This window comes from Corythoichthys intestinalis, chromosome 1 (assembly GCF_030265065.1).
Source record: "Corythoichthys intestinalis isolate RoL2023-P3 chromosome 1, ASM3026506v1, whole genome shotgun sequence".
In the NCBI taxonomy this organism is placed as follows: domain Eukaryota; kingdom Metazoa; phylum Chordata; class Actinopteri; order Syngnathiformes; family Syngnathidae; genus Corythoichthys; species Corythoichthys intestinalis.
In genome coordinates, this window is record NC_080395.1 from 23,585,412 (window position 1) to 23,601,999 (window position 16,588).

General features: G+C 37.9%; 1 protein-coding gene across 1 annotated transcript; it reads left to right on the forward strand.

Moving 5' to 3' along the window:
- Positions 1-3,529: 3,529 nt before the first annotated feature.
- On the forward strand, positions 3,530-14,040 carry LOC130913460 (adhesion G protein-coupled receptor G3-like). The gene is made up of 14 exons (XM_057832106.1): positions 3,530-3,554; positions 3,643-3,718; positions 5,104-5,133; positions 5,199-5,247; positions 6,744-6,822; positions 8,444-8,566; positions 9,205-9,360; positions 9,432-9,480; positions 9,554-9,645; positions 10,600-10,718; positions 10,798-11,078; positions 11,295-11,397; positions 13,021-13,316; positions 13,396-14,040. The coding sequence occupies exons 2-14, from the start codon at positions 3,673-3,675 to the stop codon at positions 13,509-13,511; spliced, it is 1,539 nt and encodes a 512-aa protein (XP_057688089.1). The 5' UTR covers positions 3,530-3,554; positions 3,643-3,672; the 3' UTR covers positions 13,512-14,040.
- The last annotated feature ends 2,548 nt before the right edge of the window (positions 14,041-16,588 follow it).

The following is a 16,588-nucleotide window of genomic DNA, read 5'->3' on the forward strand; positions in this document are numbered from 1 at the left end:
AGGGGGCCGAATAATATTGCACGCCCCACTTTTCAGTTTTTTATTTGTTAAAAAAGTTTAAATTATCCAATAAATTTTGTTCCACTTCACGATTGTGTCCCACTTGTTGTTGATTCTTGACAAAAAATTAAAATTTTATATCTTTATGTTTGAAGCCTGAAATGTGGCGAAAGGTTGCAAGGTTCAAGGGGGCCGAATACTTTTTGCAAGGCACTGTATATATATATATATATATATATATATATATATATATATATATATATATATATATATATATATATATATATATATATATATATATGCTACTTACAGAGGATGAGGGAGGTCCTCAAGAGTCAGTTGAATGGCAAGATTAAGATCCAGGCCATTAACAGCTATGCCCTACCAGTAATCAGATACCCTGCTGGCATTGTATCCTGGCCACTGGAAGAGATGCAGGCTACCGACATCAAGACAAGGAAGCTCCTTACAATGCACGGTGGGTGTCACCCAAGTCCAGCATCCTGAGGCTCTACACAAAGTGGAAAGAGGGAGGCCGAGGAGTAATAAGCATCAGAGCCACTATCCAGGAGGAAACTCACTCCAAGAGTACATCATGAAGATGACCTCACAGGCGATTTTTGCTATGGGCAATGTGGGCGACCGCCCAGGGCGCAATCTATTTGGGGGCGCACAAGCGCCCTCGAGAAAAAAAAAAAAAAAAATCCGCTAGTTTTCTAGACTAATACTGCTCATTTCCACGTCAAGTTAGTAGAGTGGGCGCTAGGGCGCCCCTTACTATCATGTCAACTGCTGCTGAGAGTCGTGTGTGTCAGAAGAAAAGGCAGGGGGAGACGGGAGGGGGATGAGCTGCTCGCAACTGCAGAGTGAGTGAGCAGGACGAGTCTCACTCACTCTCAGAGGAAAAGCAAGGAGGGGGGCGGCTTTGCTTGGGGGGAGGGGTAGTTTGGATGTCGGTGGGGGGGCGCTGATGGGGTGATTCGCCCAGGGCGCAAAAGTAGCCAGGACCGCCACTGGATGACCTGCTCGGTGAATGCCTCAGGCAACAGAAGCCCAGTAAGGAGGAGGACCCTGAGGAGCTATCATGGAAGGACAAGCCCCTGCATGGTATGTACCACCGACAAATTGAGGGGGTAGCTGCCCTGGGAAAAACCTACCAGTTGCTGGTAAAGGCCGGACTGAAAGACAGCACAAAGGCACTGATCATGGCAGCACAAGAACAGGCCCTAAACACAAGAGCAAAAGAGGCCGGGGTCTATCACACCAGACAGGACCCCAGGTGCAGGCTATGCAAAGGGGCCCCTCAGACAGTCCAGCACATCACAGCAGGGTGTAAGATGCTGGCAGACAAGGCATACATGGAACGACTTAACCAGGTAGCAGGCATAGTGTACAGGAACATCTGTGCCGAGTATGGACTGGACACCCCAGAGTCATGGTGGGCGACACCTCCAAAGGTGGTCGAGAACAACCGGGCCAAGATCCTGTGGGACTTCTGGATCCAGCCAGACAAACGGGTGATGGCCAACCAGCCTGACATAGTGGTGGTGGATAAACATCAGAAGACAGCAGTAGTGATAGATGTAGCAATTCCAAGCGATAGCAACATCAGGAAAAAAAAACACGAAAAGCTGGAGAAATATCAAGGGTTGAAGGAAGAGTTGGAGAAAATGTGGGGAGTGAAGGCAACAGTGGTGCCATTAGTGATCGGGACACTAGGGGCAGTAACCCTCAAGCTGGGTGCATGGCTCCAACAGATACCAGGAACGTCTCCATTCAGAAGAGCGCAGTCCTAGGGACAGCTAAGATCCTGCGCAGAACCCTCAAGCTCCCAGGCCTATGGTAGAGGACCAGAGCTTGAAAGGAGAGACCATGCTGCCCAGGTGGGCGAGACGACAGTTTATATATATACTGTATATAATAATAAATGTTTTCTAAAGCACTTCAATTACAATAATTATGATAAGTTTTAAACATGTTACTGTCCCACCGAATTATTTTTAAACAAGAATAAAGTAGTAGGAAAATGCTTGGCTTTATTAAATGCTTCATAGTGAGTCTCCTCAAATCCTCTCAAGCTGCTCACTTAGTTAAACAATGATTGACGCATGCGCAAACTTTTTCTATGATTGATTTTTTTTTTTTTTTTTGATTGAAGTGATTTTTCTTTTTAAAATATTTTATTTTCTTTTTAAAATATTTTTTTGTTTGAAGCAACTTAGTTTTTTGGATTGAATAATAAAGACACAAATGACCTAGCCATAATGTGGCCCAAACGTAAAACAACATTACTTCATTCAAAAAAGTTGTTTCAGTCAAAAAAAAAATATGTCAAAGAAAAAATCGTTTTCAAATGCTTTTTTTGGTCTCAAATTTATTTTTGCATTCAAATATTTTTTTTAACTGAAGTGACTTTTTTTTTTTATTGAAAATATATATTTTGATTGAAGCAACTTTGTTTTTGATTGAAACAACTTCTCAGTTAGTGAGAGAGAAAGAATTTAAGAAAGCTTTAAAAATAAAAGCCACCGGAGTCTGATTTTTTCAATTTAAGATTTATATTTCATTATGTAGACATGCCTCATAAGGAAAGGAGGTTGAGGGATTGAAAAAAAGGAGTTGGATTAGGCCACTAAAGGCAGTGGATCCTTCATCAGCTGGGTGAATAGCACATCTGGTAAGAATAACACAGTTTGCAAGGATAGTCAGGTATTAAACACAACAATTGTAAACCCAATTATTATGTTATTTTCCTATTAGATTTTATGTCATGACTTTATTAAGTATTAGGTGCTAGAGTTTTCAAATATGGATAATAATGAAATAATAGTTTTGGGAAAAAAAATAATAATAACAGTGCTGATGGTGGCTCAGTAACCATCTGATATGGTTTGTTCTCAGATGAACAACAAGTTGAGGAAGGAAGTTGTGATGTAGAGGTTGAAGGAAGAAAGCCAAAGACTGATTGAGTCACAGCCACAAAGTGTTGATGACGGTGTTGATTTCTATTTACTATTCCCCCCTCCCAATTAAAGTATGTCAAAGTCAAAGCCAATTATACTATAAAGCTGGTTAAAATGGAAGTATTGATTTTGTAAGGTGTATTAAATACTTGTTCATGTGCCCCTTATTATCTATGAGCACCTGCCCCTCCACTGGTCTCTCTGCACGGCCCTGATACCAATATTAATAAATTGTCATATATAATGGAACGAAATGTGTTTTCTGTGTGGATTAAATGCATTGCTACAGTGATCGCTGTTTTTTCGCGGTTAATGTTGCGTGCATAAAGCGGATGTTCTAAGTTTCGTTTAGCCATCAAGTGCCAGCTCCTCTGTGGCTTTTCATAGTCAAATGAGCAACACCACATGTTTGGAAACTTCCTCTTTTTGCTTTCAGGCTGATGTTAGTTTTCTTGATGCTTGTTTGATGAATTTCCTTTGTAAGATAGGTATCAGAGAATATGGGGCATTATGTAGGAAAGCCACAATTTGAGAAGCACTGATAGTCATGATCTTGTGGTAGGATGTCATGACGTAATCAAGCCATTTCAGGTAGATTTACACACGCTTGCATGACTTCCTGTCTGCTGTTTTACTGTCAACTTCAGTGATGTGACGAAGTTAACAAGCATCACATCAGGACTCGTCGGCATCCACTCAGGCTTCCACGATGCGAGCACTTCTCATCTGGCTTTTGTGCAACTACGCTGCTCAGGGTAAGTTCAAATAATGGGATAACCCCTCTGTGAAGGAAAAAAAAATCATAATTTATATGAAAGTATGTGCCATAAGTTTATTTTTTAAAAAGTTATGTTTAACCCTGCACGAGTTATGATTTTTTTTTTTTTAAGTTTATTATTACATTCGTACAGGACATGGGTTTCAAATTTGCAGCCCCTGTTTGACATCCAATTGTATGGTATTAGTCTCACCCGCATAGTATTTTGCGATGGGAAGTAACAAAAATATGTCTTTTTAAATAAAAATAATAAATTAATTTAAAAGTACATTTTGAGGGAAAAGAAATTATTATTAACACAGATAAATGGAGATTAAAATAACGCACAGATTTAAAAAACATGCGTAATTAAAAAATATAAATACGTAATTTTGATAAAATAATTTGAAATATTAATCTTTAAAAAATGACTTAAAACAAATTGTAACAAATTTTTAAAAAATGAAGGCATCAATTCAAAATAAAGTGGCCCGTGCATGTGTTGTTTTTGTTTGTTTGTTTTGTTTTGCTTTGTTTTAGAAATCTATGATGTGACCTCACATCGCTTACCCCTTTGGTACCATTGACGTCCAGTCTATTTTAACTGGGTCAACCGAGTTAAAGTGTATTGGACGCCTATTGCCGTCAGTATGTGTTTTCAATATCAATTTTGCTCTTTTACAGACTAACACAACCTGTACTCTGTGACCTTAGCTGCCAGTGAATGAGTTAGACTAATGATAACTTTTAAATAGGTGTCCACTGTAGTGACCCCTGTCCCTGAAAGGATTAAATACTTTACCGTTTTGCCAACATTTACACCTAATTGAATTAGCAAAGTAATGATTTAATGAAATTGAAAATATTAACTATACAGTACATACAGTATATGTATTTATCATTATTATTGATATTATTATTATTTATTAACCCTTTTTATGGCAAGTGATTATTTCTTGTCATAAAACACCTTAAATATTAATAATTATTACTATGCATATACATAGATTTTAAGTATTAAAATCTATATTAGCAATATTATGCATATACATAGATTTTAATTATTAAAATCTATGTATATGCATAATAATAATAATTGCTAATATTTAAGGTGTTTTAATGTATCTTTCATTATTTTTTTATATATGTACATTTATAAATTAATACAATGTTAATAAAAGCTAACTTAAATAAAATTTGAATGACTAAAAACAGAAATGCACTCCTAAAGTAGTTTTTTTTTTTTTTCCCATAGTATTTAACTCATTGCATGCCAACAAACAAATTTAGAGGACAAAAATATCTGACGAAAAGCAGCAAAAGTGGTTAGACTCAGATTAAAAAACCAAACGACCTTTCTAAAACTTCCCTTCTGCCTTTTAGCTTGCCTCGAGTCCAATGCCAGTTGTCCACGTAAGTTGACCCTCCACAAAACCTCTATAATAGCAACGTTGACCTCTGTGACTCTTACATGACAGTCTGCAAAGATGTTTTCTCAATCTGCCAAGAAGAACGTTCCTGGACCAGGTAATTAGCAAAACTGCAGCAAGTTTTTTTTTTGAACCACGTCAAGCTTTTTATCCACCTTTTGCGACTTGCACATAACCAGCCATATCCTTTAAAACATAATGGTGATAAATAAACATTTCTTTCATGTTTCATTGCATGTCAAGGGTTATTATTATTATTCTAAATAAAACAAGCATAATATATAAATCAAACTATTTTCTTTATACTTTTTAAAATAAAACGCCTTTTATACTTCAGTAGTAAATAAAAACTAAGATTAGTTTTGGATTCCGCACTTTAAAATTAGTAAAAAAAAAAAACATTTTTAAAGTTGCTCCCCAGTTTAATCATCTGCTTTCATCGAGGATGACAGAAATCTGAGAAATATTTACTGTTTTTGGCTTTAAAAAAATAAAATAAAATACATATTTAATATATTTGAACAAACGTGTTTTCTAAAACATGTTTCCCTTCCCTTTTTTCTGTTTAATATTACAAATGCATAAATAAATAAATAAATTAGTGAACATTCAAGCCCTTTATGCCTGAATTTATGTTCAACATATTGACGTAAAAAAGAATTGGTGAATACAACATAACAATACTAAAATTGTTAAAAAAATAAAATTAAAAAAAAAAATTTTAAACTATAGACATTTAAATTGAAAAGATAAGTAAAAAAAGGAAAAATTCTAAATTGAAAATGGATAATGAAAAAATATAATAGAAAAAAAATAGTTAAAAATTATTCCAAAATTAAAATATATAAAAAGGAGATTTTTTACTAATCTTAGACTTTTTTTAAAAAATCAAAAACAATAATGATCAACTTTCTTTATTTCATTTTTTCTTACTTATTTTTCATTTCATTTCATTTTTTAAGTAAGGATTTTCTCATTTTTAGCTGTCATTTTAAAAATATCTATTATTCAGTGTTTTGCATTAATACTACTTTTATGTACTTTTGTATTCCTCCAATGTTTTCTGTGTTTATGTACATTCAGGCATCAAGGGGTTCAAAACAAATGAAAAAATAATCAAGAGACCATTTACGGTTAAAGGGCTCAAAAAAGTAATTAAAAAAATCAAAGTAGTTGTTAATTTGATAATCGATTGTTGCTGTCAATTAACTCATTGCCTGCCATTGACATTAGATGTTAACTTCATTTAAACTGCAAGAACTGGCTGTGAATGCTCATCTTTCAGTGCCATTGACGGTGCTAGACGTCCAGTTCATTTGGGCTGCAATGGGCAATTAGAGTCAATCATGACTACTGATGACTCCCACTTTGACGCAAGTTGCAGGCGTTGCAAACAAGGAAGTGAAACCCGTCTCGCCTGACAATTTTTTTTAAACATTTTTGTCTGTTGTCATAGATTAAATTCGCATGTGTGTTGCGAAATAAACTAAAACACCAACTTCCCCTCTAATTAGGATCACATTCTGTGTGAAAACAATTGTACACAAGCTGAAAAGGTGTAAAAGTTTATGAAGCCTCTTGCTGTGTTTGAAGGTGTTATAAGAAAAAGATTGTATCCTGCACATCAAAAGGACGAGGGGGACTCATCTGGACCGTTGACCCCTCTAAAGAGGTGAAAGAATACATTTGACACAAACCAGAGAGCTCACTTTGGGACAAATTTGGCAAAGGAAAAAAAAATCCAATTTTTTGAGATGGTATCATTTCTTGTTTCGTTTTCACGTTTTAGTTTCCTCATTTTCAGTTTCAGTCACATTCTCATTTTAGTATATTACTGACACAAATATAACTGACGTTTGTGGCGGTTGCCTAGTTTTCACACACATATGCTTTTTTACATAAACAAATGTACCATAATTGCCGGACTATAATGTGCATCTGACTTTAAGCCGCACCGCCCAAATTTCACCAAATTATCAGACGCAGGTGTCTATTCCTTAATATAGAATATTTACAAAGAGACATGTTACACAGAAATATTTGATTGATCAAAAATATGTTTACCAACCTCACAAACATGAATCAACACTGCAAGTTACATTCTTATTAGTATATTCATATTCATCAATGGGCAAGCCCAACACCACAAGGCCAACTCTTGTTCTCTCATACCTTAAAAAAAAGTATAACTGTAAAAACCACGTCACTCTATTTACAGAGAAGACAAAATGTAACACACTTTACCCTGCCTTTTATACTGAAAGTGGACAAAGTCGTCTTAAAAGTCCCCATCACAGTGTCTGATATAAATTTTTGAATTTATTGTCATTGTCATCATCATCATCATCATCATCAACATTAAAATCAACGTCACAAGAAAGAAAGGAGAGAAAAGAGAAAGAGAGAAATCATCGCGTATGTTTGTTTATCCAAAGAAGATGAGAACAGACATGACAAAGGAGACGGAAAAAGCAGAAGCTTATCGGGACCCGTCCCCCTGCCACCAAGGTCGCACAAGCAGCATGCTCTGGATCAGTCCAATGACAGTCTAACACATTTCGTTCAAAAGTCCTTAATTGCCATGGAGATTTCACATATAGTAATTTAAGTATATTGGATCAGTTCATGTCCAAGTAGGTGAAGGGTGAAGGCCTGGGGTGCTTTGGAGGCTCTCATGTGTTGTATCCACCGTAGAAGATTTCTAGTCAGCGTCCCTTGCCCCGTTTAGGAAGTTAGTCATCATCATCTCTGGCCATACTTAGGCCCAGGACTAACGGATAGCGCTAGCCCTTTGTATAGGAAATATTTTTAGCACGCTGTGGCAATTTGTCCGTTTTAAATGAAAACAAAGTCAAAACACCCTGGGTTAGCCATAAACTGTTCTTCTGTAATGGGATCAAGCATTGGACAAAAACTTCCTGGGCAATACAGTCCTCTGAGTGTTGGTTGAAAACAGCAAATGAGAACTATCTTCGTGTCCTCTTTTGTTTTCGCTCTAACGGCCCCTATGGAGCTAACTAGCTACACACGCACACATACCCACGGGAACTCAAAGATGTTGTCAAAATAGAAACCTCGCCCTAGTTGTCTGAGACTTTGAACGCACCCTAGCAATGTCATAATGATGCGTTGGGCCGCAGAGCAAAATGAAATGAAATCGTCTTTTGTTTTTAAGAAAATATGGAGCTAGTTTGTTTAAAATAATAATAATAAATAAATCCATACATCAGCCACTTTGAAAAGTTTACCAGTCTGAAAAATATGGTAATCATTTCTTATTTAATGAATATCAGAGTGTGCAGAATCCAACACAGAACCACAGCGTTCACATCCCGTCATCGGCCCTCCAGAAAAGCAGAGAGTCCGGGGACAATGCCTTGGTGGTGGTAACCGTGCTGGATAGCACATATTTCAAGGTGAGATTAGTGAAGAAGCGAGACTTCCTTTAATCAAGCCTGTTGCCTTGTCAAAATGTTCCAAAAATTCACGTTACGCAGGCTCTTTTGATTTCATTCCTAATGTTCAAGGTTGGGCCAAAAACGCAAGGTTTCAACAAACCCCTCTGTTCATTTCCATTGACAAAAACATCAAAAAATTTCCAATTTCAAAAGGTATGTCCTCCTACATTTTTGAACCAATTCAAATGATTTACACATTCAGAAAAAAAAAATCAGTGTTGTAAAGTTGTATACATTTAAATCTATATACAAAATCGTACGGTTCCACCAAAACTTGACCCCCCAAAAAATCCTCATTTACTTCCACTGGCCCCATTTCCAGCGGGGAAAAACTCGAGATCAACAGGTAATGGAAAAAGCCCCAAATCTACAGAAAGTGACCCAGAAATGCTATAAAATCAACAGGACATGGTCCAAAATGTACAAGGAGTGACTCTGGAATCTGGAATTTCCATCTTTCAGTCCCATTCACAACTCTAGGCGTCTAATGGCAGCCTATAAGTTAACAAGGAGCAAAGGTTGTCCAATACATTTGAATTGAGAGGTCAGTAATCATTCAATGGCATTCTTCGCACTTTGTTTACTGTCTTCCACAGCCCACCAGTAGAAATAAAGGAAGAACATTTCTTCAGGTCCCAACTGGCCCTACAGGCACAGTCTTAGGCAGAACCGTCCTGGTGGTGCAGGCAGGTTCAAATCCGCTCCAGAACCTTCCAGAACCAGTAACATTGACCTTCAAATACAACGAGACGGTAAAAAAAAACTAGGGCAAACCAATGACTCGGCTTCAGCTCTTTACTGACTTTGTTCACTAACATTTCAGGTTGTTAACGGGACTTGTGTTTTCTGGGAGGATGAAGACAATGGAAGCGGTAGGCCACGTATTCTCTTTTAGGTATTGGTCTCCATACAGCACCTTCATTTTTATTTACTTGTTTTTTTCAGAGTTTTGGAGCACATACGGCTGTAACACAAGCAACACTGGCAGTGAATTTGTTTGTCATTGCAACCATTTGAGCTTCTTTGCTGTACTTGTGGTAAATATAATACACACATCCACAAATTTCCTGAATGTGACCATGATTTATGTTTTTGCAAAAATTAAGAAAATATGACACACACAAAAAGCAAATTTTGCAACATTCATTGTCTGCCATTGACTGCTATAGACGTTGAATCCATTCAGACAGGAAGGGCAGGAAGTGTTTATTTCATTTTTATTGTCAAATAACTCAAAACTCCAGATTAAAACTCAATAAAAATATAGATAGATAGATAGATAGATAGATAGATAGATAGATAGATAGATAGATAGATAGATAGATAGATAGATAGATAGATAGATAGATAGATAGATAGATAGATAGATAGATAGATAGATAGATAAAATATATCATATTTTATTAATTCAATTGCAAATGAAAACAATTTCATTTTGAAGATCAATGCTCAGTTACGCGTTTTAAATAATATGAGCTGACTTGCATGCATATTGCATATGCAAATGCATATTGTAAAAAATGATAATATGACTAAATAATTTTAATTTGTTTCATTCAACAAAACAAACATTTATTAAATTACTTTTTTTTTTACAATTAATTATTTTGATGAATGAAATTAAAACCAAAATGATATAATGTACACATAGAATGTTTATCATATTGACGATTTAGAAATTATTGTACAGTAAATAGTAAATGATTGGTTAATATATAACTAATTAGTAGAAAATGTACATCCGCACACATTTCGTAAAAGTTTTTAAGAATCAAATTATAATCAGACATACATTTATTTTGAAACAATTACATTTCTAAATAACTGCAACACCATCATCAAAACAAAACAAAACAAAACAATCTCAAAATAAATTTGGCAGTGAACTGTCAGCCCCTCCTTGTCAAAATAGATTACACTTCTATTGTCGTCAGTTGTGGCCAAGGAATTTCAGTGCAAATGAACGGTACTGAACTTTTGACTTTTTCCAGAATCCCGATCTATCGCTGAGTAAAGAAGATGCTTTCAACTTGAGTTTCATCACATACTTCGGATCGGCGCTTTCAGTCGTCTTCAGCATCATCAGCTTGATTCTCTATGCTTGTTTAAAGTCAGTTCTTCGACTTCTCTTACTCCACGCTAAAGAAAAAAAAAACCTAACAGCAGGTTTTACACTCGTTTTCTTTAAGTAAGCGACAGCCGGACCGAGCCATCGGCCTGCACACGCACTTGACGGTGGCGCTGCTGTGCCTGCACTCGTGCTTCCTGCTGAGCTGCTGGTGGGCTGAGAGGCTTGCTGCCCAGGCGTCCGATTGGCTGTGCGGTGCCCTGGGCCTCGTTTTGCACTGGTCCCTGCTTGCCACTGTCTGTTGGTCGGCACTGGAGGGCTTCCACCTCTACCTCTTGTTGGTGCGCGTCTTCAACATCTACGTCAGAAGATACCTGCTCAAACTGAGCGTGTTGGGCTGGGGTGAGACGCACAATTCTTTGCACACTTATTGTGGTTCTTGTAGGTTCATTGTCCTATGGGTTGTCCCATGTCGTATTCCTCCAGTGCTTTACGTATACAATTTTTGGTAAATGTAAATTCAGGCTTTAAGATGTTAAAATATGAGAAGCAATGGAAATAACGTGTTTGTTGTGTTTGCAACACAACAGCTTAAAGATAACATGATTTTTCCTACAGGTGTGCCCACACTGATTGCTCTGGCATGTGGCGTGTCTGGTGTTTATGGCAAATACACGCTAGATATTTGGAACTCTGACAACAGCAGTTCAACAACGCAGCTGTAAGTAAACAAGCTTACTCTGTAAATACCTTTTTACTCAGTTTACTTTGTAAATATTTAATCTTTGAAGGATGCATGGAATAAGCCTTGAATGGCTGCTTAAATCCAAAACAGATGTCTTTTCAGTCATGCTTTTACAAGGGCACTTTTTGCTGGGGACGGGACATTAATAAGAGCAAACTGATTGGTTGAACGGGTGTCAGGGTTACATTTCTCACTAATATGAACCTAATTAATTGATAGGCTAAATAGTATTTAACCTATATATGTTGGCCTACATTGTCCTTCACCACACGGAGCTTCTTCTCCCTTATTTTCATCTCTAAGTGCATCAGGGGGTTGAGCAATTATGGAAGAAAGCTAAATCGGCATTAAACTTTTTACCTCGATTATGATTAATGTATGATTGTATGAAAAAATTGTCTGCATAGGGTGCAAATGAAAATATTTTAAATGTACTGTATAAAGTAGAAAACAAATACATTTGAATTCATGAAGAAGTGAACTAATAGGTATTTGGTTCCAAAATTGTGAAGTCACAACATGCTCGAGCCTTCTTTCCTTGATTCCTTCCTTCCTGATAACTGTGATGCAGGTCGGACTTTCTGTAGCAAAATTAGGGGTGTGTTCCCCACCTCCACAATGTTGATATCTTTTTACATTACTTACAGTGGCTGCTGCTGGCCGGAAAAAAACAAAAAACAAAACTTCAAATAGGTTGCCTGTTGTTGACATGTAATTCTGTCAGAGCTGTGTGATTGTGTATGTGTAGGGGGAGAGAGGGGGGTGTACCGGCTTTTTCAGCACCTGAAAAGTGGTGAAAAACCTAATCAATCTGAACATAATGAAAATAATTTACTTCATAATTGTAGCGTCAATTCTATCCTTACAATATATAGGAACACAATCTAATACTCTTCTACTATTGTATCATGCAAACAAACATTGCTTAAAAGTTGTTGGGGACAATTTGAGCATCCTGAAAAGTTGGCAGTATTATGGCCTTACCTTCTCTATGCAAACCTACGCCCTTGTGCTTCTTTATGACTACATACAAACGGCCACATACTTTGACGTTGATGCCGAAGACTTCCATTTGGTATACATTAATGCCAAAGACAGCTACAGTGGGGAGAACAAATATTTGTGTATCAAATACTTGTTCTCCCCACTGTACAGTATATAGGCTACATCAATGCCATTGCCGGTCATTAAAATATACACTTAATTTATATTACACCTACACTTGACTTATACTACAAGTACGTGCACTTATGTGTACATTTACTCAACTATCGATACTTGTACTACAAGTACGCATAATTTTGTGTACTTTTATTCAGATCATATGTACTTGAAGCTGTCAAGTCTCCAGTTTTGGTTAAGAGACTGTCACATTTTATCCCTCTTTCCCGCTGTCCTATTTCCCCATAATTCGCCTGTATTAAAAATAAAACGTTTGTTTCTAGCTTACTGTTTTTTAGTCTTAGGCAGTGGAACATAGCCTGATTCTACTCAAAATGCCTCTTTTGGATAGAAAGTAGGGAAAAAAAGCTTTTTGCATTCAGTGTGTGAAGCATTATATTTAAATACATATACTATAATACATCTAAAAACTAACAGATGTTGGATGAGCAATTCTACTAGAAGTCTGGTCACCTACGTCACCACGGCGGCCTTCCCGTGCCTAGTCGTGGTCTTCAACTCCTGCATGTTGGGCTTGGTGGTTCTCAAGCTTTGGAGACTCCGAGGAAGCGGTGGTGCGAAAAGCGATTGGGAAAAGGTAAACAGGTTGTGGAAGGACTGCGTGACCGTGCTGGGCCTCAGCTGTGTGCTGGGCTTACCTTTTGGGTTGTTGACCTTCACCTACGTCTCCATCCCGGCCATTTACGTCTTCACCGCACTCAACTCGCTGCAAGGTTACAACATTGTTCTGTTTGTTGCCCTTTCTATCTGCACTCTATATTGAATATTGCATCGTTTTGCTCTCTTCCTAAGGTGTATTTGTGTTCCTGTGGTCTTTGGCGTTGCTGTGCAAGTCCCAATCAGACACCTCCTCGTCCTCAAAAGACACATCGACTCAGAAAATCATGACCACTAGCTTTAATAGCTGATGCCACACACACACCATACATTAGATGTGTTCTAAATTGGCTGCCATTGATGGTGTTAGAGCTCCAATTTACTTGAATTATAATTTAGATGACTTGGGTGTGTGTTGCTGTCAATGGCAGCCAATGAGATAAAATTCTATTGTGCTTTGTTTACATGAAAAGTGTGCAGTGCACACTTTTTGGACTGTTGATTTGGGGTTGTGGTTTTGTATTGTGAATGTTTGTTTTTTTTTGTAAATTGTTTTGTGCATTTTATATATTTGTTATTTTTTGGGATTGGTTTCTAAATAAATGATTTTATTATGTTTTTTTTTGAGCATATATTTTTTTCATTTTTAGAATTATTAATTATGAAGCAGTTGCAGTTATTTGTTTCCCATCAGATATCGCAGTTTCTTCTTGCGGTAAAACCCCGAAGCTTTGAGTCATTTTCAATACAAAATAGAAGATAGCTTTTGGGCCAAGCTGCAACTGTATATTATGGCTAATATCAGTCCATATCATTTCTAGTAAATTACACATAACATTCTTAATGTAAATAAATCCTTCTAAGGGAATAAAAGATGGTTTAAAAAAATTCATAATACAAAAATCACACTATAAAAAAATACACCAATAATGGCATTTGTTATTGAATTCCATTTTATCAGGTTATTACTGCAACTCCGCTACACATACAACTAAAGGCCCAAGTACACCGCATGCGTGATCGTTGCGTTTCCGGTCCGACTCCGGTAAAAAATAGCGCCGGAGCCAATCCGTTCCCATTATATCCTATTGTTCAACGTATACCGGCCGCGTCAGTGCTCCGGCTTGACTGCGAACCACCTCCGGCGTGCCGCATGCCCGCCGGATGGTATAGGCTATTTTCTATTTTTGCCGGACACGCATCCGGCAAAATGGGCGGAGCTGGGCCTGACGTCAAAAGCCCAGGTGCCTAATCACGGTTTAAACACGAGCGAAAATGGATGATGAGCGCTTCATCATGGAGGTGGAAAGTCACAAAGTGATATACATGCAGCAGATATTACTATAAGGACACCATTAAAAGCGAAACTGCAAAGTGTCCTATCATGTGTGTTTTTCTGGCAATGATATCAAACACGACGTGCTAAGCAAAAAAAAAAAAAAAAAAAAAAGCGTATCTGGAAGTGGTTCCACTGCAGAAATTCTCGTGCCCCGCGCACAAACAATCTCGGTTTGTATACAAAGTCGAGGGGGAAAAGTACGAAAGAGAAAAAAGAGACACCCACAAGTTTCGACCTGGTGGTCTATTCAAGACGTTTCTCTTTCTTTCCTACATTTCACTTGACTCTTCATAGAAAAAACAACAGTTTGCGCTGGCCACATGAATCTGCAGTGTTGAGACACCAATTCCAAGTACGCTGTTTTTTAGTTCGTGTCGAATATAATTCGCTATCCATTTTATAAATATGACAGATTATTTATCAGTTGTTTATAACAGCTCTATGAGATGTTATGTGCCATAAATTTTAAATGTGCACAAAGATATAAACGCACCGACACAACCAAGGGCATAATAGCCCCCCTTCCCTCCACACACGGAGCCCTGATCTCAACATGATGCAGTCAATCTGGAATTAAGAGACAGACACAACTAAAATATTGTAGCGTCGCCGGGGCTGTCATCGGTGGGTTAATTTATTTATTTACCAACGCGGGGCTGTCATTGGTGTGCTGGTGCACCAGCGCGACGCTCCGATTGGTGGACGAGATAGCGTCAGTGTAAATAGACCCTACCCACGTGACGTCACACACAGCCCTAAACCACGCCCCCGCACCATGTTGGCCGGCAACACATCGTTTTTCCCCATTGAGGCTACATACATTCCTCCTATTTACGGCGTTTTTCTGCTACTTAACGGCGATTAAACAAAATGGTGAAGGCATGTGTGGCTGTTGGTTGCACTAACAGAGAAGGTGGACGGAAAGACATAAAGTTTTACCGTATTCCGAAAGATCCCGAGAGGAGAGCAATGTGGACGGCTGCTATTCGACGCCAAAACTGGGCACCAAAAAATCACCACCGACTATGTAGTAGTCATTTTATATCAGGTAAGATGCATTTAAGATATACTTAGAGGGTTTGGGGCTGACAAATAACCACAATTAAGATCACTGCGAGGCTAATCGCCGACAACATACACGTATGTATGTAGTTAGTACTATCGCTAAACCATATAAACATAAAAACCCCTAACTGCATTGACAAACGACATGAAATAAATTAGACTTGACAGTGGATGTTAGCGAGAATAAAAGATTTTGAATTGAAAATGTCGTAACTCACCTTCCCGAGCACAAGATAGATTCCTGCCGAATTTTCGCGGACGAGGACTTCTTTCACCCAACCAGCAACAAAGTATTTATAAGCCTCCAAGCTCTTAAAGTTTTTTAAACTTTCGTGAGAATATGCCGACTTTGTGTGGATTAGGTAGTGATAGATATCTGGATAGCAGATGTCAGGCAGAGACGGCGAAGAGAACGTGTCGAAAAATAGCGATTTAGGCATCAAATATGGATCCGGCGACTGTATAAAACGAAGCTTTTCCACATAACGCCTTTTGTGTAAAACATCCAGTGAGTTTACGGCGTCGGAAAGCACTGGGTCTTCCATAAAATGCATTTTAATTTGCTCGTTCCATTGACACTAATGGTAATATAGCCACAGACAGACGGCCAAGATGGCGGGTCACGTGATTTTGTGACGTCGGTGGGTAGGGTATATACCGTGGGGAGAACAAGTATTTGATACACTGACAATGGGAAAACCCATTGGCAGTGTATCAAATACTTGTTCTCCCCACTGTAGTTGTTGTTTTTGCATTGGTGAGGTGGCGGGAAGTTAATAAAGAAAAAGAGAAAAAAAGGCGTTGAAGCTCGTGTGTTGTTTTCGCGGCCAAACTTCCGCTTAGCAAACGTTACATTATCAATATGCAAGGAAAAAAATGTGCTCTCTCTCTGCTTCTCTGATGAGTACACACTACAGACTCCGTGTGTTTGTCGTTGATTTAAATGGCACATTATCGCGCGCGATCACGCGAGAGCTCACGAGG